The sequence below is a fragment of the Hyla sarda genome, chromosome 10 (assembly GCF_029499605.1).
Source record: "Hyla sarda isolate aHylSar1 chromosome 10, aHylSar1.hap1, whole genome shotgun sequence".
NCBI classification, from domain to species: domain Eukaryota; kingdom Metazoa; phylum Chordata; class Amphibia; order Anura; family Hylidae; genus Hyla; species Hyla sarda.
Genome location: NC_079198.1, coordinates 53860803 through 53888776, shown reverse-complemented (window position 1 = coordinate 53888776; position 27974 = coordinate 53860803). Strand labels below are relative to the sequence as shown.

At 41.5% G+C, this 27974-nt stretch overlaps 1 protein-coding gene across 7 annotated transcripts in view; it reads right to left on the bottom strand.

Annotated features, from left to right (window-relative positions):
* LOC130294597 (C-Jun-amino-terminal kinase-interacting protein 4-like) overlaps window positions 1–27974 on the bottom strand; it is a 279068-nt gene that overhangs the window by 142239 nt on the left and 108855 nt on the right. For 6 of the 7 annotated variants that reach the window (XM_056544684.1, XM_056544682.1, XM_056544681.1 and 3 more), the window contains 3 exons: window positions 24048–24139; window positions 3961–4057; window positions 488–617 (listed from right to left, as the gene is read on the bottom strand). In XM_056544684.1, coding sequence (XP_056400659.1) covers window positions 488–617; window positions 3961–4057; window positions 24048–24139 — 319 coding nt within the window. Of the gene's footprint in view, window positions 1–487; window positions 618–3960; window positions 4058–13094; window positions 13297–24047; window positions 24140–27974 lie in introns of those variants that run through there. The other variant, XM_056544686.1, reaches the window with a different exon arrangement.

Here is a 27974-nt window from a genome sequence, read left to right as displayed (position 1 = left end):
AAACGTAGGAAAGGAAGTCCCTTTCCGATGGGGTCGGAGCCAGTCTTATAGTTACCTGCATCACGTCATGCTGCTACAGTCCAAGATGAGCAGGGAAAATAAGGGGACCTGGACCCAAGATGCAACCCCAAGGTGCTGGCCGTTGGCAGGAAGGGGTTAACGGTGCATTAGTATTATGTCCCGTGCCCCTTGGCCACATATGGGGGAACAGAAAATAAAAAGGATAAAAGAACCTAAAACAGGCCCTAACTGTAAAAATTAAAAAAAAGAAGACCAGGTCTAGAGAGAACCCCAGACCTGTGTCTTGCCTCCTAGGACACTAAGCTAAAACTGATTAGCTCAGGGCCAGTAGGCAGGGTAAATCCTGCCAGGAGGGGCTGACCTTTTTTTGTTTGCCTAGTGTCGGCGCCTCCTGGCGGCAAGAGCATATACCCACGGTTCTGTGTCCCCCATTGGATTCCGATCAAGAAATCTTGCCTTTCTATACCTTCAGCTTGTGGCTGCAGTTCATCTTTTAGCGGAATTGCTTCATTCTCGGGCACTTCTTTAGGAAGGTTATTTGGAACAGCTTGAGAATTGTTTTCTGTGATCACTGGTTTACATTCTTCTATTAAAACCTAGTACAGAAACATAATGTTTGAATTGTGGAGTATTAGTAACATTTTTAGTTTCAATAAAACAAAACAAACCCCAAAATTAAGCCCCACACCCCCAAAACAGCCTTACAAAGTCATTTATAAAACAGCATGCATGTTTCTTTTCCTTTATTTCAAACAGCCGGTCTAACTAAACAAAATTGTCAAACTGTGTCTCAAGGTAAGGGTGCGTTCACAAGGCCCTGTTTTTTTATCACCGTTTTGTTTGCTTTTTTGCAAGCTGTAAACGGATTCAAAACAGTTTAAAAAAAATCCCATTCATGTCAATGGGATTTTTTTTTACAATCCGCTTGCACCCGTTTGCACTCATTTGCATTCATTTCCGTTTTTTTTTTCGGCAGAAGAAACGGCACATGCAGTATTTTTTCTTCCGTCCAAAAAATTGAAGAAAAAAGGGATACAGTAAATTTAACATTGAAGTCTATGGAAAATGAATGAGCCTTTAATGTCATGGATGAGCTTTTAATGTCATCCGTTTTTACTTTTGAGCATGCTCAGAACATAAAAAAAAACATTTTTTTGGTTTATTAACTGAACAAAAACGGATCCAAACAGATAACGTTCGTTAGCATCCGTTATTTTCCGTTTTTTGGAAAGTCTGTTTTTAATTTTGACGGGAGAAGAATGGAACGGGCAGCCTAACATGACAAGCATCTAGTATGGAAAACCATGGAACCCTCATGGGAGTAGGTGTGTTCATAAATAGAAATTATATGAAAGTGTCTGGGGACATAACTGAAAAGAAGGTTGAACACTAGTAGGCGAACAAATCAGCACCTATTGTGACAAATACAATAGACCAAAATGGAACCTTATCTGTTCCCGAGAAACCAATCCAGAACCATGTTTTGTTCTAGAACTAGTGTCTGTAAAGACAGGAGATCACTCAAGCGGAGGCCATTGTTGTGGCTATAAGAGCTATTACCCCACAATGGGGTATGACGTGGGACCCCTAATGACCTGCATTTCTCTAACCTTTCACCATATTTAAAAGTATGAGTGTTAGGGTGGGGAGCCACGGAGTAAGTATTAATTGTATGCAAATCTAGTGGCTTACAGGCTGGAAGGTTGGAAAAGTTTTGCAGGAGGAGTTGCTGAGGTCATGTCCAACCACTACATTCCAACCTGATATACTGAAGCAGAGCAGGAATGTAGCAAATAGATATGAGTGAATTGAACCTGTAGATTCAGAGTTTGGTCAAAACATTGCTAAAAGTTTGGACATTACATTTTTGTGCGTTTTTATTCAACAGTCACCACTGAGTACCATTTGTTTGTCCATATCCCTACATCTTGCCATAACTGTGCCTTAAAATCAGCTCAGAAGAACATAGATACACTCCTAGGTGACCTAACATTGTTATACAAGGCTTTTAGGTCACTTAGTGTTATATACATGTATTTGGGTTATTGTGAAGTACAGAAAGGACAGAAATAGTTTGGTCAGAATCAGAACTTTTTGCCAGAGGTCTGTGAACCGACAGAACCAAACTTTTGAAAAGTTTGCTCATCTCTAGTTGCAAACCCAGGGGTTTGACACTGCAATGACTCCCTTCAATTTGTCCCTTTGCAATGTTTCCAGTTTTATGCTAGGGAAATGTTTCCAAATATAGGAGTTGTGTACACATACATCAACTGGGGCATCCAAATATTTTTATTAAATTTGCCTTACTATAGAAAGTCTAAGTTTAGACCATGCCTCCAGATTCTGTGTGAGTTTATTTACACTGGTGTCTAAGCCAGTCAATTAGAGAAGCATCATGTTAAAGGGGAACTCCAGTACTTTAAAACCTAAAAGTACATTGCTTGTGTATCTCTGATGCTGCAATAGACAGGGAATGGATTGCGTGCCGTCCCCATTGCTCCATGTTCAGGGGGAGCCGGGCCCAGTTCTGGAGATCATGGGGGTTTCAGCAGTCAAGACACCTACGATCTTCTAAAAATGATGTTTTTGTGTTCATGTCCCTTGCCAGTACAGTGCAGGGTACACACTGGCTAGAGGAGAGCTAATTTGCATACATGCATACAAAGTGACATAGCTAAGCTCGCACATAGAACTTTATTTCAAAGCATCCAAATAGTATACAGAATATTTACAGAATGTACACACAATCTTCCACCATTCTCTCAGTGAGTAGTTTGTGTGTAAATTATATATATATATATATATATATATATATATATATATATATATATACATATACACATACATACATATATACACACACACACACACACACACACACACACACAGAGTCTTACAGTCTCTCATGTCTCTCTGTGCGAGTATGAATGTAATGTAAAGTAAATGCCAGCATGACCTATATGCATTTAAATGTCATTTTGGTCAAGATCTGAACAAACAATTACATGAGTCAAACTTTTCTCATCCGTGGTGACCTAGTAGTCTAAGAAGTTGAGAACAACCAGATCATTTTACAGCAGCAGAAATAGCACATGAAACAGAATATATTTAAAAAATTTAAACAGTAGAAGATACATGTTTAGTCTGAACAAAAGCCAAACTCCTCCTACACATGAGTGGGACAAAAGGGGAAAAAATGACATGAGAAAACTGGAAAACTTACCTACCACAAGCAAACTACAGCACTTCCTTTTGATGTAACCGGTTGCTATAGATAATTGCTCCAATAAAACAAATCATCACAAAACATTGTAATGAAACTTAAGATGTCTACGTGCATACTTTCCAAACTGAAGACAACATAATAAAAAGAGATGTTATTCATTAAAACCGAAATGTGACAATCCAGCAGGTATGTCTATCACAAAAATGCAACACAACATGGAATTTCATGAGACCAGAAGTCAAGACTGAGCAGCTATAACAATCAGGAAAAGTCCTATAAATTAAAAATAAAGATAATAATAGCATTTTAGATATAAATTATTACAGTGGTTGTTTTTTTTAAAGGTTCTCCACATTTTAGTTATTTGGAGCAAAACAAAAGTTATATTCATAGGAAAATAAAATTAAACTAACCACTCCTATGTGTTGCCTTAATTTTTCTTTGTGCTTTCTATGTCTAGCATGTAGTTTCGGTGCACTAGCATTTCGGTTTTAAGGAAAAAAAATCACTTGTGATCATCTTGTTCCCTTGGTCCCGCAAATCTTCTCCACTGTGAACTCACTGCCAAAAACACATCATTTCTTGGTTTCCTGCCCTTTTATGAGTATGACTTTAGGGAAAGTCGGAGACTTGGGTTGAGTTGAACTTTAAACAGAGCGAAAAGGTCACAAGGCTGCTGATGAAACCAAATCTAAAATGTCAATCACACTTACTTTTTCAGTACTAAGGTTGTAAGGGTATCCACCATCTGGAATGCTTTCTAGAGATGATGGGGCATCCTGAAAATCTTGCAGCATTAACTTCTTCTCCCTAAATATAAAGATCAAATTACTATTTTAAACATGTTAAAGGGGTTACCCAGGTTTAGTTCAGGATCAGTTCTATTTAAGTGAATGGAGCCAAGTTGTTATATCACATACTAGAAAAGCTTACACTGAATAAAAGGCACAGGTACATTATTCAGTCATTATGAGAATCAAGTTATAGGACGTAATGCTTTCTACCAAAATTACCTATTGCATACAAGACTAATAGTCATGTGATGCGTTCCATTGAGATGACATACTGTGCATACATTTAGTGCATATTAGTGTTGTATGATGCCTTCCACTAAGATGATATACTGCACATGTGTCTATTGTGCACATGTACTTGAGATGATATATTGTGCATGCGCTAAAGCATCTTGTTGTATTTGATCTATTGCGCACGCACCCAATAATCATGTGATGCACCTTATTGAAAGTTCTACTGCACATGCCCTTGGTAAGGTATGGGGTGACTATCTTTCTGACCCCTACTAAGCACGGATCATGTGATGCGTCATGATGGCGTAGGCTCACTAGCTTATACTTATATGGAGGCGTGCGCCTGAAATAGGATCTGGGGGCGGATTTACTCATTACATGCGGCCATTTGAGACATGTGAGGCTTTCACCTAATCATACATTTATGCTATCATATATTATGCATATATATCGGTGGGGGCACATTTGGGCACAACAGCCCAGAAAGTCGCTAGGCAAGTGACGGAACGTGTGGGGTTCGTGGGTGACCCTGTCCTTGTTGCATCCTCCTCACTTCTGTCCTTCCTGTTTGGTTTGCTATACATGTGTATTTTTTGCTTACTGTGACCACTACTGCTCATCTATAGAGTTTGGACAGGTTGTATTACTATAAGTTCACTATAGACATTATTTATGATCTGTATAGTGTAATTATATTTATTTTGTTACCTGTCCTTGCTGCATACTCTTGCTAATTGGTCATTTGCAAGTGAATCATATTACAGTATTTTTTTCTCTTATTTGTTATCTTATTATTTTCAATTCAAATGAATATTTTCTACATTTTATACATATATATATATTTTTTCTGGTTGGTTGCATATTCTTTTTAATCCTACAGGACGGGGACATTTCCTTAGGGGAGGGGGCTCATGGCCCCTCTTCAGGGTTGTGCTGTTGCTTTGGTTGTTTTTGAGCTTTTTAATTGTTTTTTTTATATCCCCCCCCCCCCAATTACTTTGTATGTAGCAATTTTTGGTATTGATATTGTGCAATAATAAAGAGATATATTTCTTGATATTTATAGTACTTTATTATGCACCTTTTATTCAGATTTTCTAGTGTGTGGTTTATTCTATATATACCGTATATATATATATATATATATATATATATATATATATATATATATATATATATACCGTATATACTCGAGTATAAGCCGACCCGAGTATAAGCCGAGACCCCTAATTTCAACCCAAAATCCCAGGAAAAGTTATTGACTCGAGTATAAGCCTAGGGTGGGAAATACCTCATCCCCCCCTGTCATCATCCAGACCCGTCATTAACATCCTCATCATCCCCTTGTCATCATCCCACACATCCCCCCTTCATCATCCCCTTGTCATCATCCCACACATCCCCTTATCATCCCACACATCCCCCCTTCATCATCCCCTTGTCATCATCCCACACATCCCCCCTTCATCATCCCCTTGTCATCATCCCACACATCCCCCCTTCATCATCCCCTTGTCATCATCCCACACATCCCCTTATCCCACACATCCCCCCTTCATCATCCCCTTGTCATCATCCCACACATCCCCTTATCCCACACATCCCCCCTTCATCATCCCCTTGTCATCATCCCACACATCCCCCCTTCATCATCCCCTTGTCATCATCCCACACATCCCCTTATCATCCCACACATCCCCCCTTCATCATCCCCTTGTAATCATCCCACACCCCCCCCCTTCATCATCCCCACCCCCCTTCATCATCCCCACACCCCCCCCCCTTCATCATCCTCTTCTCATCATTCGCCCTCAGTGGTCTTCAACCTGCGGACCTCCAGAGGTTTCAAAACTACAACTCCCAGCAAGCCCGGGCAGCCATCGGCTGTCCGGGCTTGCTGGGAGTTGTAGTTTTGAAACCTCCGGAGGTCCGCAGGTTGAAGACCACTGCGGCCTTCAACATGCGGACCTCCAGAGGTTTCAAAACTACAACTCCCAGCAAGCCCGGGCAGCCATCGGCTGTCCGGGCTTGCTGGGAGTTGTAGTTTTGAAACCTCCGGAGGTCCGCAGGTTGAAGACCACTGCGGCCTTCAACATCATCCAGCCCCCTCTCACCCCCTTTAGTTCTGAGTACTCACCTCCGCTCGGCGCTGGTCCGGTCCTGCAGGGCTGTCCGGTAAGGAGGTGGTCCGGTGAGGAGGTGGTCCGGGCTGCTATCTTCACCGGGGGCGCCTCTTCTCCGCGCTTCCGGCCCGGAATAGAGCCGTTGCCTTGACAACGACGTATCTGCATCGTTGTCACGGCAACGTGACTATTCTGAGGCCGGGCCCGAAGCGCTTAGAAGAGGCCTCCCCGGTGAAGATAGCAGCCCGGACCACCTCCTCACCGGACCACCTCCTTACCGGACAGCCCTGCAGGACCGGACCAGCGCCGAGCGGAGGTGAGTACTCAGAACTAAAGGGGGTGAGAGGGGGCTGGATGATGTTGAAGGCCGCAGTGGTCTTCAACCTGCGGACCTCCGGAGGTTTCAAAACTACAACTCCCAGCAAGCCCGGACAGCCGATGGCTGCCCTGGCTTGCTGGGAGTTGTAGTTTTGAAACCTCTGGAAGTCCGCAGGTTGAAGACCACTGCGGGTGGGGGAGTTCACTCGAGTATAAGCCGAGGGGGGTGTTTTCAGCACGAAAAATCGTGCTGAAAAACTCGGCTTATACTCGAGTATATACGGTATATATATATATATATATATATATATATATATATATATATATATATATATATATATATATATATACACATACACACATATATATATATATATATATATATATATATATATATATACACACACACACACACACACATTTTGGGATTGAGCCCCCCCCCCCCCCCCCTTTCCGATATAGGTTTAAAGTTGTTATATCACACAAAACCTGAGGACAGATGTGGTGCTTTTTTCTGAATGAATTGCTGTGTTTTTCTATTCCTGGATAACCCTTTTAAAATGGTACATTTAGTTCACGGAAAACACAGTTCCAGGAGTGAACACATAAGGGAGTTATAGTAACAGATTGTAAGCAACATAGTAACTTTTCTTTTTTTTTTTTTTTATCAACCTTAAAAACTCAAATCAAGTTTAACAAGAGTACCTGTCACTGCAATCTAGCAGCAGAATGTGTGTAACTGGTTGGTCATTCTCGTAGCCCAAGATGACACAATAAGGAGCAGAAATGCCAGAAGTCCCATAGACCTTGCATGCACAGGAAACAAGATACATTGGATTGTCTAGGGCGCTATTTCTATTGCAAATTCTTAGGCACCATTAACATAAAATATTAAATTTATTAGAGAACAAAACAACATGTTTTTGGTCTGTAACAGGCCTTTCATCAGGTTAGTGCGTGACAGGTACTCTTTAAATACAACTAAACTACAACTAAACTCAGTCTAGGGGGCCTGTTCGTGATATTTGTTGTGCAGGATTCCTCACTGTATCATGGCTCCAGTTATGAAAAGAAACCAGCAAAGATATATGCAAGCATTATACTCAGGAAAATATTACACCTGTTCAAGCTTTAGTTAAAAGTTGTTTTTTGGGAAGCCAACAAAAATGAAGCTTACATTTTGTACAAATCTTCACAGAAAAAGTAAAGCATAAAAAGGAAGGTTTTACATTAAAGCACTGCGGTCATTACAAACAACATTTGAAACGTCGATCAGACAGGCCAATAGTTGTTGATCACACCGGCTATCGTGAATAGACTTCTATACAGAGAAATGGATGGTTCTCTTGGCCGATTGAGGATCTGAAAACAATGCTGCCCACTTCCCCAGTTAGGTATCAGGTGGGTATCAGGAGTGAGACCCGGTGTGATAAACAACTTATGACATGTCTAATCGACATGTCAAAAGTTGTTTTTAATGATAGTAATGCTTTAAGGGAGTTCTACTGGTTCAGTAATTACATAAAGCTGCACAAATAAAGTTCTTCGAGAAAACCCACACAAGGAGAATACACTAATTTAATGCAGATGTTGCTCAATATTGGAGTCCTTTAGTTTGAGGCGGTAAGGCATCAGTGCTCTGAAACACCCACATGAAACTAAGTGTCTTGCAAAACAGATTTCCCCCTTTTGTGGCCACTCAAAGTGACCCGACTGTCTATAAATTATACCACATATTTTACCAGAGTGCTGAGAAAACAACTTTTTGTTCTTAAAAAAACATAAGTTGTCATATAATATTGCTTGCGTATTTCATGAACAGCCAACAGAGTTTGTGGGAATACCCTGTAGATCAGAATCTGGTGTGGCACAAGTGTAGTAAAAGCATAGATTTTCTCAAGAGGATTACAAATAACGTCACTGCACAGTTAGTTAGAAAGGGAGGATACAAAAGTACGAACCAGGTTTTGTTTTTTAACTTTCTGTAAAGTCTCTTTCTCATAGTAGCTGGAGGAGCTTGAAAAAAACAAACTATTTGGCAAGTATAAAATCCAGTACCATGAGATTTCCAAAAGCAGTCCCAGGGGCAGAAACAAAAAAAAAAGGAGCTAAGCAGTCCAGACCCCCATCTGCCGAGGCAAGAGTGTGGAAGGGAAAAATTAGAATCAAAAGTATGCAAGAAAGAACAAGTAGCAGCCTGGCAGAGCCACTGCCCAAGCTGCATGAGTAGAATGATCCAGAAGAGAGGAACTCTACCATTGCTGCAGCACACAGTCAGAAAAGTGTAGTCAGTGCTGGAACCTGCCGAATTAAAGAAAACAAAACAGATGGGAGCACGCTCCTATTGCATTACCCAGAGAATTAAGCAATTGCGCTTAATTCCAAATGAATTGACAACATTGGAAGGAGAATCGAAGGATTCATAAGCAGATCATTTATAAACATGTAACATGCAGGATGTGGATAAAAGTCATATCACTGCTACCACAATGGGGGCCAAAGTGGTCCCATCATATGCAAATTTATTCATGGGTACCTTTGAGGAGGAAGAACAGTGAGATTCTAAAGCATGTCAGACTAATGTTGGTATATACAGTCACAAGCTGTAAATGTTGGCAACCCTGAAATTTTTCAAGAAAATGAAGTATTTCTCACAGAAAAGGATTGCAGTAACACATGCTTTGCTATACACGTTTTTTTCCCTTTGTGTGTATTGGAACTAAACCAAAAAAAGGAGGAAAAAAAAGCAACTTGGACATAATGGGCTGCACAAAATTATTGGCACCCTTATAATATTTAGTTGCACACCCTTTGGAAAAAATTACTGAAATTAGTAACTTTCTATAACCATCAATAAGCTTCTTACACCTCTCAGCCGGAATTTTGGACCACTCTTCCTTTGCAAACTGCTCCAGGTCTCTCTTATTGGAAGGCTGCCTTTTCCCAACAGCAATTTTAAGATCCCTTCACAGGTGTTCAATGGGATTTAAATTTGCACTCATTGCTGGCCACTTCAGAACTCTCCAGCTCTTTGTTGCCATCTATTTCTGGGTGCTTTTTGACATATGTTTGGGGTCATTTTCCTGCTGGAAGACCCAAGATCTCGGATGTAAACCCAGCTTTCTGACACTGGGCTGTACAGTGTGACCCAAGATCTGTTGGTAATCCTCAGATTTCATGACACACATTCAAGGCACTCAGTGCCAGAGGCAGCAAAACAACCACAAAACATCATTGAACCTCCACCATATTTCATTGTAGGTACTGTATTTATTTATTTATTTTTTTGTAGGCCTCATTCCATTTTCGGTAAACAGTAGAATGATGTGCTTTAACAAAAATCTCTATCTTGGTCTCATCTGTCCACAAGACATTTTTCCAGAAGGATTTTGGCTTACTCAAGTTCATTTTGGCAAAATGTAGTCTTTCTTTTATATGTCCCTGTGTCAGCAGTGGGGTCCTGCTGGGTCTCCTGCCATAGCGTTTCATTTAATTTAAATGTCGATGGATAGTTTGCGCTGATGCTCCCTGAACCTGCAGGACAGCTTGAATATCTTTGGAACTTGTTTGTGGCTGCTTATCCACCATCCTGACTATCCTGAGTTGACACCTTTCATAAATTTTTCTCTTCCATCCACGCCCCGGGAGATTAGCTACAGTGCCATGAGTTGCAAACTTCTTGATTATGTTGTGCACTGTGGACAAACGCAATTCTAGGTCTCTGGAGATGGACTTGTAACCTTGAGATTGTTGATATTTTTCCACAATTTTAGTGCGCAAGTCCTCAGACAGTTCTCTTCTCCTCTTTCTGTTGGCCATACTTAGTGTGGTACACACAGACACACAATGCAAAGACTAAGTAAACTTCTCTTATTTTTATCTGCTTTCAGGTGTGATTTTTTTTTATATTGCCCACACCTGTAACTTGCCCCAGGTGAGTTTAAAGGAGCATCACATGCTTTAAATAATCTTATTTTTCCACAATTTTGAAAGGATGCCAATAATTTTGTCCAGACCATTTTTGGAGTTTGGTGTGACATTATATCCAATTATCTTTTTTCCCTCCCTTTTTTGGTTTAGTTCCAATACACACAAATCGAATAAATATGTGTATAGCAAAACAGTTGTTACTGAAATTCTTTTTGGTGAGAAGTACTTCATTTTCTAGAAAATTTTCAGGGGTGCCAACATTTACGGCCATGACTGTATATAGACAACTTGATTTTTATAAGGGGAAAGTCCTGATGACTCACTGACACTTCTTTTAGACACACTCAATAATAACAATTGGGAGATTCATTTCATGATAAATTCTACTGAAGAGAAAACTGAATTTCTCGATTTAGGTGTCATCCATGATGAGATCAGGTTCAGTACTTCTACCTTCCTGAAAACTGTAGACACTAACAGTTACCAGGATTACACAGGTGGCTTAGAGTCAATTTAAACATTTCCGAAAAAATTGTATGGAGGATATCACAGCTTTATGCCAAAGGTTGTCCAGAAACTTTGATATCAAATGCATTTAGCACAAAAACTGTGAAAAAACAAACACAAAAAGAATGCCCACAAGCATAGAACAAAGATCCATCAAATCAATTTCAGGTCAATGCAAATTTATCACAATTTTCAACAAATCTGCCAGAGAAATAAAGCGGATTCTTAGCAATAACTGGTATATACTTCAAAGTGATCCCTTAATAATATAATCACTACCACTAGTTCCTATTACCATGTTCAGATGGGTACCCACTCTAAAAAACCTTTTGGCTCCTAGCCAACTCAAGCAACATAAAAAACGGTCATGCCCATCTAGTATGAAAAGCAGCAATCTATGCAGTAAACCACTGTGCTGATGCTATTCTGAAATCAAGCATAGGATAATGTCCTTTACTTCACATTCCACCTTAAATAAGTTTCCCATCAACATTTGTCCTGCTTCCAAATCCAGCTACGATAATCATATGGGTTCAATCTTCATTAATTCTGGATCGTCTATTATTTTGTGTTATACTTCTATATATTAGCTGTTACTTACCTTTGGCTACCCTGGTTCCATCTATCTATGCAATGCTACACCATCTATCCTTCTTCTGCAGGTTCTTCAGTTAGTAGAGCATGTCCTCCTATACCAAGTTCTACAGTATTGTTGCATCAATAAGAGAGCACACCAAGCTTGTTCTGTGTGCGACCTCATGTGGAGTGGGTATTCCTCCCCCTACATGTTCAGTATACGATTTAATATTCCTCAATGGACGCTCCCTTGAGTTGAGAGTGCATTCCTCCCAGCACTCTACATTTCCGCTATTTACGGATGCTCTGTCCCAAATACCCTTGTCCAAGAACCCTTGTTCTAGTTTATATATGCCATACATAAATTTAATTTGCTATCTGTAATTAATGAATAATAATTCATGCACTTATAATCAATAACAGCACATAAATTATAAATAATAATATAACTATATTTTAAAGAGATTATAACAAAAAAAATATATTTTATATATTAAAAAGTATATATATAAAGTATATATATATATAAAAAATAATAATTACTGAGGGGGGGGTTGACCCGATGGATAAGATGGCTGCTTAGGTGACTGGCTCCTGCTCCCTGCGCCAGCCATTTGCTCCGCAACCACCTGGCTGAAATCTATAGGGAAGCCGTCAAGTAGAAGAGCTAACCCTCCTGCTGCTACCCAGCCTCTTCTTCACTGCGGTGATGCCCGCTACCTTATCCGTTTCTGGACAGTTTCTGTGATGGAGCGCAGACCTTTGGCATCCCTGGGCTGTGGCGGAGCACTGACACGCTCCCGCAGCTTCTCAGTAAGTGCCGGTGGATCCCGGTCTCCTAGACAGTGCAGCCTGTCTCCTCGTCAGGAGTGTGGGCGAACCACGGACCATGCTGTGGCCTGCTACTCCCAGCCTGTAGTACGGAACTTCCTCTTCTCTGCCTCCATCCTGAGCAAGACGCCATCTTCTACATCCCCAGAGATCACTCCTCACCTGCAAACACCCGACAAGTTGGTGGACGACTCTTCCTCTGCTCCTCCTGCATCCCACTGCTTCTGTTGACTTTAAAAATAGGCAATGGTGCAGCTCAATGACTTAGCCTTGGAGTGGGCTCCACCAAGATTAACTGCTGGACACTTATACCCCTAGTGTCAACAATATATTAATAAAAGTAGAAGAAAAAAGGAGGGGGGGCGGGCAGTCCTCAGGTGTACTACTATGGGATACCTGTGGGATACCTGTGGAGATCAAAGATGTGGGAAGAAATAGAAAAGAAGGGGGAAAGGGGTAGAAATAGGGGGTGGCATTGATCTATAAAGCATAAAACCATATGCAGTAAAAAAAATACAAGTAATCAAACTATACCATTAGGAATGGAGTGGTATGCGCGGCCTGTAAATGAAAGTCACAAATTCAGCTATGCAGGTTGTTCCTCCTGAGTGCTATGCTCTCCCTGTAGATAAAAGCCACAGTGTCAGCTATGCAGATAATATCTCCTGAGCGCTATGCGCTCCATGTAAGTGAAAATAGCGATGTCTGCTATGCAGATGGTTGCTCCTGGGTGCTGTGTGCTTCCTATAAATGAAAACTATAGTTTCTGCTGTGCAGATAAGATCCTGGGGGACTGTGTCCCACTCACCAATCAGTAGTTCTTCTTGGGAGCTATAAGCCACGGGGTACCGCTGCAGACGGTTCCCCATAGCGAGGTGCCTGGCGGGTGTTGGATGGTATCGCTGCTGCTGTCCTCCTCGTGTCTCAGAGGGCGTGCTCTGTAATTAGTATAATAAACCCCCAAAAAAGGAGCTATTTGCACGAATAAATGTACAAAAAATATCAATCTTTATTATTGCATAATGCATCACAAACAATAAAATTCATATTTAAAGCAGGGAGGAATACACAACAGAAGGCGGCAGCCTGGGACTAATGTAAACAACAGTTCCTGGACCATCTGGAGCATATATCAAAAAATAATTTGTGGCCAAAAATCATAACATGGGTTAAAAAAAAAAACAGCACAACACTAAAGGTGTATATATATTAATGCATATAATGTTATGATAATAAAGTGCTGGTCCAATGATCGATATGCTGCTGCATTAGTTTAAAGCCACATGGAGACATAGGTCAATATACCATGGATACCAACCACACTATGCTCTGAAAGTTTTACGTCCCAGGATGCCACCACCCCAACACGTCTTTCAGTCCTAAGACCTTTGTCCGGGGGTGTCGGCATCCAAAATGAGCGCAGGTTTTATACTAGATAGGGGCCAATCATAACATTCATAGAATAATTTAGGTGATCTCACCTGACCGATCGCAGCGCGCAAGCGCACATCCGACCCACCAGCCCGGACTTCTGGGTGGGCGTGCCGCACAGAAATCACGTGATAAATCACATGATGACCCATGCAGCAGCACGTCACCAGATTCGGGAGCAGGACCTGGGACGGAGGCGCGTGGAATCGGAACAGTGCGAACACATATTGAGCATATATGTGCATGAGGAGTAGCGGCATCTAGTGGGGAGTTGATAAATTACATTGAATACTAATTTGCAATGAATACTATAGTAAAGTACAACTTAGATCACAGAGAAAATGAATACAAGATATTTGGTATAACATTTCATGACCCCATGTTAAATAAAGACATATGAAAATATAGTGAATGTATAAATATATAATTCATAGTGAAAATAAATAGTGAAAAGTGAGCTAAGTGCAGGTGAAAACAGTGATAACATGTGAGCATGCAAAAAATTATTACCGTATTTTTTGCCCTATATCGCGTATAAGACGCACCCAATTTATAGGTGCAAAATCTAAAAAAATTAAGATTTTGAACCCAATAGTGGTCTTCAACCTGCGGACCTCCAGATGTTGCAAAACTACTACTCCCAGCATGCCCGGACAGCCATTGGCTGTCCGGGCATGCTGGGAGTTGTAGTTTTGCAACATCTGGAGGTCCGCAGATTGAAGACCACTGCCTAGGAGGTAATACTCACGTGTCCCTGCCGCTCCGGACCAGTCACCGCTGCCCTGGATGTCGCTCCATCGCTGTCGCCGTGTCCCCGTCGCTCCGGAACGTCTCTGCTGCCGGCCGGGTATCCTCGCTCTCCGTCGCCGCTGTCACGTCGTTACGCACGCCGACGCACGTACGCGACGACGTGATGACGAGGAAGGAGAGCGCCGGCCATACAGGGGATCCCTGAACGGAGAAGACACCGAGGAGGCAGGTAAGGTCCCTCCCGGTGTCCTGTAAGCACTAACCCGGCTATTCAGTCGGGCTGTTCGGGACCGCCGCGGTAAAATCGCGGCGGTCCCGAACAGCCCGACTGAACAGCCGGGTTAGTGTCACTTTCCCTTCAGACGCGGCGGTCAGCTTTGATCGCCGCGTCTGAAGGGTTAATACAGGGCATCACTGTGATCGGTGATGTCCTGTATTAGCCGCGGGTCCCGGCCGTTGATGGCCGCAGGGACCGCCGCGATAGGGGTGTATTCGCCGTATAAGACGCACCGACTTTTCCTCCCCAGTTTTGGGGAAGAAAAAGTGCGTCTTATACGGCGAAAAATACGGTACATATAAATATGTGCTAAAAATATACAATATGAAAATATATAATATATGAAATTATAAAAATATACATAGATATAATAAATATAAATAATACAAATAAATCATTTGTGACAACGTGCTATATAAGGCACACTGGAAGGCAAAGTGGACATGCGCATAGCAAAAGGTAGGAAAAATTCAGCTCACCGTTGTAGTTCTCAGACCCAGATCACATATATGGTAACACACCTCTACAGCTGGAAGACTCGGAATGAGGCAAGGGCCGTGTTCCCAGGTGCAGCAATTAGGCAGAAGAGGAAATAGCATCCGGCTCCCAGACTGGATAAAATACTGGCTTTATTGGAAAATATTAAAAACCAAACTGGAACATAATGTAGATAAGAACAAACGAAACGCAACCAACGCGTTTTGACCTGTTCACCATGATTAAGACTTGTTAACAGGTCAAAACGCGTTGGTTGCGTTTCGTTTGTTCTTATCTACATTTTGTTCCAGTTTGGTTTTTAATATTTTCCAATAAAGCCAGTATTTTATCCAGACTGGGAGCCGGATGCTATTTCCTCTTCTGCTTAATTGCTGGACATGTGCATGCCAGTGTGCAAAAAGTGATACTTGAGATAACAATTCATAAAAATATTCATTGATAAAAATTAATTCATGAGATACCAATATGAATATTAGTAATTTACTGTGTTTGTTGAATAATAATAGTAAATATGTATAGTATAATGTGAAATCCAGTACAGCCAGTCCTCCTGAACACAAATTCTTTTTTGATATATGCTCCACATGGTCCAATAACTGTTGTTTACATTAGTCCCAGGCTGCTGCCTTCTGTTGTGTATTCCTCCCTGCTTTTAATATGAATTTTATTGTTTGTGATGCATTATGCAATAATAAAGATTGATATTTTTTGTACATTTATTATACTTCTTGGAGTCTATTATATAGGTTGTTTTCACACGTAATACAGGGAAATAGTATCTCTTACGGGGTTTAGTGGGTAGTTTCTTTGGTTATCTATAATTCGTATGCAGCGGCTGTGTAGATTTTAGGCTTCGATTCACGCTGTGTCAGTGGGGGTCGCAGCTTGAGGTGGATGATGGGGATTGCAGTCTGATCTGGCTATAGACATTACAGGAGGTCTCCTCCTTTCTTCAGTAGCTGGAATATAGTGGGGATAGTATCCTTTTTATACTAACTTCATAAATTGGTCTGATCATGGAAAAGGTGGAAAAGCAGGATTGAGGGAATGGGAAGAGGGAAGAAAAGGAAAAGGTAGCTGTGAAATTGGTAATGGGTCCGAGTGAGTAAATGGGTGTGTGTAAATCCATTGTTATAGATGGAAATTTGAATCCATATCCAATATTTCAGGACTATCACAATATAGCAGTACCTGAAAAAATGTGTGGAATAATAAATAGTGGTGGTCTATACATTAGACAAGTATACAGGTGAAACATAAGGTTCAAGTAGGTCACGGGTGCAGATACATGTAATACCAATAAGGTGTGGATGTAAAAATGATGAATAAAAAGGATGATTTATAAAAAGACATGATGGATATAAAAAATTATGGATAAAAGAAATAAAAATGATAAAAATCGATCTGATGTTAATAAGAATAAAAAATGAGTGTCAAATACACTTTCAAATTTTAAATGGTATTCAAGTGGTAAAACAATAAAGTGAAATATAATACTAAGGAAATGTAAAAGATGATACAATAAGATCCTAAAAATAGGGATTAAAATAAGGTTTGTTATTGGGTGATATGGTGAGACATAAATTATCTGTAATGAGGGCGATGGTATCTTTCCTGTGTATTGTATAGGTATGTTCTATATGGGTTATACTCCCCTTGTGTATAAAATAGTGAAGGTTAGTTGTTGGCACTAGGTAGTTACGTTCAAAGGGGCTAACAGGCCTGGACATGCATGGGCACTAATCAGCCAAGCTCCGTGCCTGTCATGGCCTTGGAAACCCCCCAAATGATTAAAAAAAATTTATATTGTATAAAATATTTTATAAAAACCCAAAAAGTTCACATCCTACATTCAATCCTTTCGGTTCGATACTTTTAAAATTGAAGATCATCCTTGTCTCTGCCTTTGACATTTTCCATTGTGAAATTGCCCCCTCTCCATCCTGCCTTGACTGTCTGTATGGCGGTGAATCTTAGTTCTGCGGTTCATGTTCTTTTTGTAAACATTATGGGGGATATTTATCAAAACCTGTGCAAAGGAAAAGTCGACCAATCAGATTTCTTCTTCCATTTTTCACAGGCCTTTTTTTTTTTTTTTTTTAAATGAAGGAAGCAATCTGATTGGTTGCTATGGGCAACTCAGCAACTTTCCCTCTGGGCAGGTTTTGATAAATCTCCCAGAATATAAATATGAGAATTCAAACCGCGCTCTTCCTCCTCTCCGGCACAGCAACTTACCCCTGATGGGGACGCAGAAGGGCACCGCTCACCCTCCTGGCGTCGATCCTCCTCTGTCCCAGAGCTGCACAAGATCGGGACTGCTTGCCTCCATCACCGCCCTGACCGGCCTGCTCGGCAGGCAGGCATGGATCCGGAGGAGGAAGAAGAAGCTTGCAGCACCTGTTCTTCCCCGGGAGCACGTCTCTCAGACCGGCTAAGCTCCCCAGCAATCAAAGGCTCTCCTGCTCTGCCTCCTCCTGCGATGGTAGCTCTGCAAGTTAAGGTAGGAGAGACTGCAAGCGTCACTAAATCTCCGGCAACAGCTGCCGACCCCCTAGCAAACATACCAGTACTAGGGCAGTCCCTCACTGATACTGCCATGAGGGATATGCTCATGATGCTACGCTCAGCCTTTCAGCAAGATATGAACCTGCTAGTTAACCCCTTACAGAACATGGTTCACTCCCTAGGCCAGAGGGTAGATCATATTGAACAAAAATTCAGTGACTTTGCTACTTCACACAATGCTCTCATAGATTAACATTATGAAGCGGAAGATGAAATCTCCATGCTTAAAGCTAAAGTTGCAGACCTTGAAGATAGGAGCCGTCGCAACAATCTTAAGCTTCGGGGAGTCCCAGAAAGCGTTTCTCCTGCTGAGATACCTGAATATGTTCGCTCTCTGTTGAAAGCGGTTCTCCCTGATAGCTCTCTGCAAGATCTTACAATTGATAGAGCTCACCGCATTCCCAGACCTAGACATTTGGATGACTCAGTCCCTAGAGACATTCTAGCCCGCATTCATTTCTTCCATGTGAAGGAACGTTTCATGGAATACACTAGAAAAAACAACGGCCTTCCTGCTCCTCACCATCGCATTTCAGCATATGCCGATCTCTCAGCTGCTACCTTGAAAGCTAGAAAAGATCTACTACCTGTTACCACTGCACTTCGTTCAGCCAAAATTCTATATAGATGGGGATTCCCCCTGCGCTTGTTGATTCGGAGAGATGACAAAACTTTCATGATCCGCACCCTCTCGGAGGGGGAAGACCTACTTAAAACTTGGAACATCGCTCCCGTTATCGCTTCAGCCACATCTTCTGAAAAACCTCAGCGGCCCCAGCGGATGGATAAAGACTGGGCCACAGCATAAATTTCGCCTTGTCCGGATTGTTCACTACTTACTTCGTGGCCAGACGAGCTCTGGTGATGTGCCCATGACCTCTGGCTTCAGTGTGGACTCTGACCCTCACTCCCTGGAAAACGGCACTGTTCTCCGTGTGTCGTCTGTTTTTACATGTTTAATGTTTTGTTTTCTGTTCATTGTTTTTCCCCAAGTATTGACAACTCTATATCTTTCCGGTCTCTGGTGTCTGCTCTGCCCTGATCTGACGGTCGCACGCTGGCTGGGGGGTGCGATCCGTTCCCTATTTGAATGCTCTCTGCAACCCTACCAAGCTATCTATGCTGTTGTTAAAATATGGCTATAACATTTGCAAGCATAAATGTGAATGGTCTAAACTCACCGCACAAACGCTCATACATGTGGAAAGAGGCACAATCTTTAAAAAGTGATATATTATGTATTCAAGAAACACATTTGCTAGCCAAAGATGCATCACGTGTAAAACATCCTGCTTTCCCTCACATATTTCATTCTCATTTCAGCTCCAAATCCCGCGGGGTCCTGATCGCCATAAAAAATTTGGTTTCATTCACTTTGCAGGAGGTTGTGTCAGACCCAGGTGACAGGTATGTGATCCTCCGATGCTCTATCAATGCCGTGAAGTATACAATAGTGACTGTGTATGCTCCAACATATTGGGCCAACTGAGATTTCTTAAACGATTATTTCAGGCCACATGGGGATCTTTGGTCGTTTGTGGTGACCTTAATACTATTGCTGACTCTCTATTACAACGTGATTTGAATGAATACTTCACTACATATTGCCCTTCTGTTTCTGATCCAGTGACTCTGTGGAACTGCCATAAAGCAGTTATTAGAGGTCAATGTATCAAGTATGGCTCCATCTTGAAAAAAGAGCAGGAGAAAAAGCTGGAGGAGACACTGGCTCTCCTGGACTCGGCAGAACAATCTAACAAAGCTACACCATCTAGTCAAGCAGCTAGCCTCGTAGCTGGTCTACATAGGGATCTACGCTGCCTTCTCTTAGCTACATATGAAAAGTCTTACCACAAGCTACAAGCCAGATATTACTCTCAAAATAATAAAGCCGGTAAGTTACTGGCCAACCGGCTTAAAAAACATCAATTACGTGCTCGCATACCATACTTGTTGCATCCGTTCACAAAGGAAAAACTATATACCCCTTCTGCCATTGCTAATGGTTTTCAAGCCTTCTATTCTCAACTGTATAACCTACGTGATTCTGTCCCCTCCCCCCCTGATCTGGTTGATTTGACTAACGCCTATTTATCTTGTTTACACCTACCTACGCTTTCCTCCTCTCAACTTTCTACTCTATGCGCTGAGATATCCCCCGAGGAGGTTTCACACATTATAACTTCAGTTCCCGCTGACAAAGCCCCTGGCCCAGATGGATTTATTAATTCCTCTTATAAATCATTTAAAACAATTCTAGCCCCTCATTTAGCAGCGTTCTGCCAGACTGCCATGAACTCTGGTAAGCTCCCCATGGAGAACCTTCAGGCGACAATTACCACCTTAACAAAACCAGGGAAGTCGCCTGATCGTCCCCAAAATTTTCGTCCAATTTCTTTACTAAACCAGGACATTAAAATATTTGCAAAGTTACTTGCATTCCGTATCTCACCAACTCTCCCCTTTTTGGTCAACACTGACCAATCAGGATTTGTTACTGGTAGACAGGCTTCTGATAATACAAGACGGCTATTAAATATATTCCATCACCTTGAAAAAACGAACGGTTCCGCCCTCATTTTAGCCCTGGACGCCGAGAGGGCCTTCGACCGCCTTAGGTGGTCGTACGCCTTCTTGGTCCTTCAACATATGGGTTTCTCCGGGGGGATTCTCTTGGCGCTTCAATCTCTCTGTTCTTCTCCTTCTGCCAGAGTATTAGCCAATGGCGCTCTCTCAGACTCATTCAAGATCACAAACGGGTCAAGGCAGGGGTGCCCATTATTTCCCCTCATATATATATTATCTATGGAACCTTTGGCCCAGACTATCAGACTAGATGGTAGCGTATCAGGGGTTGTGGTTGGCGGTAGATTGCATGTCATCTCGCTATATGCGGATGATGTGATTCTATTATTGACAAGGCCTGAAGTCTCCTTGCCAGCAATCATGCATAATATCTCGATATTTGGAGACATATCTTACTACCATCTTAATCAGTCAAAGACACAAGCCTTACCTATCAACCTCCCCCCTTGTCTGCTCTCATCTCTGAAAACATCATACTCTTTCGATTGGCAGTCTACCTCTTTACAATATTTGGGTATACGTCTATCACACCCTCACGCTACACTTTACAAAGAAAATTACGCCCCTTTACTATCTTCCATTCTAGTGGAAACTGACAGATTAACAAACTCTGAGATATCATGGGTAGGATGAATAGCTACTTTTAAGATGTTTCTGCTTCCCCGCTTTCTTTACCTGTTCCGCACCCTCCCTATCTTATTGCCACCCTCTTTCTTTTCTGCAGCTCAAAAACTGCTTCATTCTTTCATTTGGGCGGGCAAGCGACCGAGATTATCAGTGAATATATTGAAAAAAACAACAACAATAGGAGGTCTAGGATCTCCAGATTGAAAAAATGTATTACACGGCCACTCTAGTGTCCATGTTGCGGCATTGGTGGTGCAATCAGACAGATCTCTCATGGATAGAGATGGAGAATATTTCAGTGTCACCGTTTACCACTAAAGACTTATTATACTTACCATACTGGGAACTCTTCCCCCCCCCCCCATTCTGTTGAACCCGCTTGTGAAAGCAAGCTACTTAGCTTGGGTAAATTATATCCGTAACTCCACCCCCTCTACTCCCCCTACGATTGGAGACATACCTCTTACGTTAATACAATCTATCATTCCCAACTTAGATTTGTCATTATGGATAAAACAAGGTATAACACAAGTGAAAACAATATTGGAATCTGCACACCTCACCTCCTTTCAAACGATAAGCACTAGTTTTAACTTGCCACCACGGGAATTTTATAAGTTTCTCCAAATCAGACATTTTATACACTCATTGACTCCTACCACTAATCCACTTAATGGGATAGCCATCAAACATCTAGCTACACCGATGAAAGGTTTGAAGCCCTTATATAATGGTATGCTGTACTCCACCAACTTCACCAAAACTTACCCTATACGCCTTTGGGAGAAGGATTTGAGTTGTTCCTTCTCCGCGGTAGAATGGCAGAACGCATTTAAATCTATACACTCTACTTTCCAATGCTCTACCCACATAGAATCAGCTCTAAAAACTATCTTAAGGTGGTATTACACCCCGGACCGCCTAGCATACATATATCCCGGGGTATCACACTCTTGCTGGCGATGCACTAACTCTATAGGAACATTATACCACATATTGTGGACTTGCCCTAAACTTCAAATTTTTTGGAAATCATGTAGAAACCTAATAACCAGTGTTCTAAGACACTCTGTCCTGTGGACCCCATACTCAGAGTTGTTGTTTCTCAGTTTACAAATGATACCACGCCATATTAGGGACCTCTACTGTATCATTTGCATCCTAGCTAAAATCGCTGTGGTCACCCATTGGAAGACTGATCAGATTCCGACTATTGAATACCTGATTAACAAAATTAACACTACATATTCCTTTGAAAAAATTATTGCTTTGGGTTCTGGGCGCTTTCAAAAGTTTAAAAAACGTTGGGAACTTTGGCAATCTTCCCACCATTGTCGAGCTATATAACAACAATCATCCCGAAACACACCAATACTTATTCGATACAGGAGTCTGACCATTCACCCACAAACACTCTCAGTCAAGTTTTATTATATTAAAGTAACACAACCTCGCAATTAGCAGAACTGATGCCGAAGGTGTTCTACAATGTAATGTTATGGATCATGGTTCATTTGACCGGAACCGCTTTATTCATAAACGCTCAAAACTTTTTGTTTGTCAATGTTTCCTTCACCCCCCCCCCCCCCTTTTGTTGGTTCACATACAGTTTAGTGGATCTGTTATGTTAATATATGTGCATACAAGAGTGGATATGACCTGTGTCCTATACACTTTGTTTTTTTCAGCTGTAATGCATGTACGTTGTTTGAAAAATCTGTAATAAAAAACTATTTGCGAAAAAGAAAAAAATATGAGAATTCAAATTGGGTATTTATACCATCCATGTAAAGCAACGCATTACGTGCAGATCCGACTATGTTGACTATTGTTTAATTTGCAGTTGCAGTTTATTTTACATCAGAAAAACCAAACGCCCCTCTTTAACAGGATAGGAGAACACCTTTCGCTCTCTCAGAACAGGCATCAGGTCTTCAAGATTTATTGCTCATATTACTGAATGTCACAATAAAAACCCAGAGGGATTATTTTTTGCTGCTCTAGAGAGTTGAAGTATCGAGTAAAGGCATGGATAGACATCAAACACTTTTGCGCAAAGAGGCCCGGTGGATACTCCAGATGGATGCCACCGGCCCTCTGGGCTGGAATGACAAAAATGAAATGGCTGTCTTTTATAGATTAAGTTGTAATCCTTTCCAAAAAATATTTTTCTTACCTGCTGTTTGAGTTAGATTAGTTTTGAGACAGAATTTTTTCACATTTGGTGTTATGTACATTATGGGTTAATGTGTTTGCGTATTGAGGTGTTGCATTGACAGCACGCCCCATGAGCTATAAACTTACAAGTATGATGTAATCACGTATCAGGGGCCTGACAAAGCGCTTAGCCGTGATACGGTCCCGTTGTTCGTCATCATGTGAACCCCCACCCCCGCTGTTTGTTCCACCTGTCTGCCTCCCCCAGTGTCCGTTTATATGTGAGCAATAAAGGAGCTATTAATGTTGCAGCGTTGGAGGAGAGTGCTCTGTTCTCTTGAAATTTCTATTTGGAAGATATCTGAGGATGTCACTTTTAGTTTTACCCGTATCCTGGCATCAGACAACAGAAGGGTAACCCTTTAATGCTTTATAATAATATACTTATATTGTTAATACACGGGAAAGATACATGAACGCGTGATAAAGAGATACAAGAAGTCAAGAACTCCAACCTGCCTGGACAGTGTACACGTTGCATTCATTTATGACTGCCAATAACCATAATATAAATATTTTTCAGCACTACTCACAAGCCCTGCTGTGAAGTGTTTCGCACAGAGAGTCGAGAAGCTTCTAAAGAAAGTGATCTTTGGTACCTTAGCTCTTTGTAGTTCTTCACAATCTGCAGAATACAAAGTGATTAGCAATTTTATAATGTAATTTACTTATTTTTTACTATACACACATATTGCTTTACTACTACACAAGGGAAGAAAATTATTTTTAACACTATTAGGATGAATGTATGATAATTTCTGCCATAGTTATCATAATAGCTGCTGAACATATATGTCAGTTTCTTAGATTTTGCTGCATTTGCTGTCCAGAAAGCAGTTAAATTATCATATGTACATCAGGATCTGCTATTACAGTCCTCAGATTTTGCTGTTTGGCTGCTTTTTGCTCAGTTCCATTAGGGCAGAGCCGTCATTTATTTACTGTAAGGAACACACCTGTACCGACGTATTAGATCATTTTAATATTAAACTACAAATTTTACTGTATGCTTAAAGGCTGGTTGGCAGGGCCGGACTGAGGATTTTCCAGGTAGGACGTCCACCCTGCGGACCAGCGGAGGCCGGCCTAATGTCTGCACCATATGCTTGGCGACTCGATGCTGCCAAGCTTGCTAGCAGCAGGCCGACTGTCCATTTTGTGGCCAGGCCACCCACCCCCCACTGGCACACAAGGTAGCACCATGTCTGCGGCCTCCTCTGTGCAGCTAGTGGTGGGCTGGGGAGCTAATAACTCTTACCTTCATTTTTTGTGTGTCGGAGCTAAGAGCTAAAAGCTTCTTGCCCGCCACTAACTCTTCCCTTCAGTCTGGGGCCTGCTTTACGCTGCAAAGGACGTCTGCACGCCACCTTCACCAGAAAAGATTGGGCAGGTGTTTTTGTTAGGGTAAGGATCATCACCCAATTGAATATGAAGCGGAAGGGGGGAGGACTGGGGGGAAATTAATTCTACCTACCTAATATGGAGGAAGGGGAAGGGAAAATCAATCATATCTACTTATCTAATATGAAGGGGAGGGAGATCAATCCTACCTGTCTACCTAATATGGGGGAGGGGGGCAGGATCAATCTTAGGGGGTGATCAATCCTATCTACTTATCTTATAAGGAGGGGAGGGGGGATCAATCCTATCTACCTATCTAATATGGAGGAGCGTGGGGGGGGAATCAATCCTATCTAATATTCAGGAGGAGGGGGGGAATAAAGGAATCAATCCTATCTACCTACCTATCTAATATGGAGGAGTAGGAGGGGGGATCAATTCTATCTACCTACCTATGTAATAAGAAGGAGGGGGTAATCAATTGTTTCTACTCATCTAATATGGAGGGTGGGGGTACAATCCTATCAATCCTATCTACCTACCTAATATCAAGGGGCTTTCCCACTTATGTATTTCATATGGCAGGGGTATCAACCTACTTAATATAGGAGGTCTACCTACCTATGGGATCTACTTAACTAAACATGGCTTTGTACCAAAAATGGGGACTCTGTCTAAATATCTAATACTGAGGCTCAACCTATTTACCTAATATTGTCAGGCCTACCTACCCAAAATAGTCTATCTACTTACAATAATCAGGGCCTACCTATTTTGAGGAGTCTACCGACCCAATGGGGGGATGTTGTTGCAAGATGGGCAATAAAGGATAAACCTACCAAAGAGGGCATTATTACTACTTGGGGCAGTATGGATTGTATTTTGTGTAGGTGGGAAATAGATGGATAGGATGCTGGAAATGTGAGGCACCTAAAATGTTTATCTGACAGATTCTGCTGAGACAAATCACAGCTGGGAGAAGTTGTTATGATGGCCTGGGATGGATGGAGAAAAAAAAACATTGAACAACCCCAATCAGAAAAGATGTCACCTGTGAGTACCAGGATGTAACAGTATGAGATCACCTGTTGGTCTGCAGAGCCTGTGTAGAGCTGGTATTTACCACTATATGGTCACTGTATGAGGGAATATTAGTTATATTGATGCTTGTATACACCTATGCATGTGACCATGTGGTTGTTATGTGTTTATATATTCCACTTATTTACCTTCACGTGTAGATGACGTGAGCGTAGGAAAAGGTGTGATCAATTTCTGCCAAACTGACCATAGTACATTGTGCACCACAATTTTTCTGCAAGATGGGGTGAGCGGTGATATAGTATGTGGGCTAGTGGGATTTATGTTCAAGGGCTGCTGTTTAGTCCCAGTCCGGCCCAGCTGTTTGGTTGAGCGGCAATGTGATGTATTGAGTCCCAGCAGTGGGCTTCTTTCTGGTGCCAGGACCCAATATATCACATTACCACTCTGCCAATCACTAGTCGAGACAGGACACCGCTGCTGCCAGCAAATAGCTGAGCTGCAGTCTGACGCGTCGATCCCTGGCACCAGAATAAAGACTGCACTGGTGACCCGGGCAGCATTACAGAAGGCATCTGGGTAGCGGCAGTAGGTAAGTAGAGGTTGTTGGGTTTTTACTTTTTAATTGTAATAGCAGACAGCCTAGACATGATTTTAAAAGAAAAAAAAAAAGTTTATTGAGAAGTACCCTTTAAAATGACTGCAATAATGTTAATTTTAATGCTTTTGCATGTTTCCCTCATCTTTTAAGAGCCATAACAATTTGCATGACAAAACGGACATGTTATCATAATTTTGTAGGACATTATGAATACAATGTCCCCCAATTGATATAACTTTTAGTTTTGTTTTACTACTAAAAAAATGCTTTGCATATACATATTCTGATCCTTATAATTGTTTTATTTTATTGTTTATTTCATCTATATGTCTGTGCTAAGGTGTGTTGGGGCTTGCTTTTTGCCACGCTGCTGTCCCCAGAGAAACAGCTTGAAGGAAGAACAACATAATCCTGACAGCCTGTGTGATTTCCCATGGCTCCCTCTATGCTTTTCTCCCTATCTACACTACATTCAGCCTAAGTAATCTGCATTTCCTGAACCCTTGGCTACATTTCCCTCTCTCCACTCTCCGATTTGCTGGAGCTGAGTGTTGTTGGATCTATTCCAGTAGCAGGAGGACAATTTGCTACACTATATGAAGAAAACTATTAGGACAACCCCTTAATCATTAAATTCAGATGTTATCTTGAGACCCAATGCCACAGGTGTATACAATCCAGCACCTTTCAATGCAGTTTGTGAAGGAATGGGTGTTTCTTATAAGATATAACATACTAGAGGTAAACTCTCCTCAAGCTTGGGCTTAGATGGCTCAATAGTGTCTAACTATATATAGATATATGTAAATACATAGAGATTAAGTCAGTCAGATATAGGTGGATAAAAATTAAAACATTCATTTATCATATAGTTGAGTTTCACACTGCATGGCCCTTGCAGATGAACTCAATAACACTGATTCAAGTTATAAAAAAATAATTAAAAAAATATATAATATCAGAGTATCAAAACATATTTAGCATCCATAGGTAGCCGTATATATGTTGTATAAATTGTATCTAGTGTCTCTGGTAATATGTAGTAGACACTGCATGTATTGAATTGTCCGTATTAGAACTTATCCAGTACTGGATGCGAATGTCGAGTGTGCAACAGGTCATGTAGAGATTTCTCCTTTATTGGATACTGTGTATCCTTGTGTGGATAACTCCTATGTGGGTGTGAAATATTGTCAATATAAATCAAGGGACTGGATACACTGTAGCACACTATGATCTCACCAGTCCCGACGGGTCCCTTGGCGCTCTCACACTTACCCTCTGCGGGTGCACGGACACCTAGTCGCTCCAGAATGCGAGTCGTCAGTGTTGGCCTTCATGGGGAGGGGTGAGATCTATTGCCAGCGTGATATCCGTAGAGGCTTGCTGATGGTGGTGTCCTTGTGCGTTATGCGCATCCTGCCTCTGACTTGGTAGATGTGGATGGACTCGGATTGTTGCTTGCACTTTGGATTCG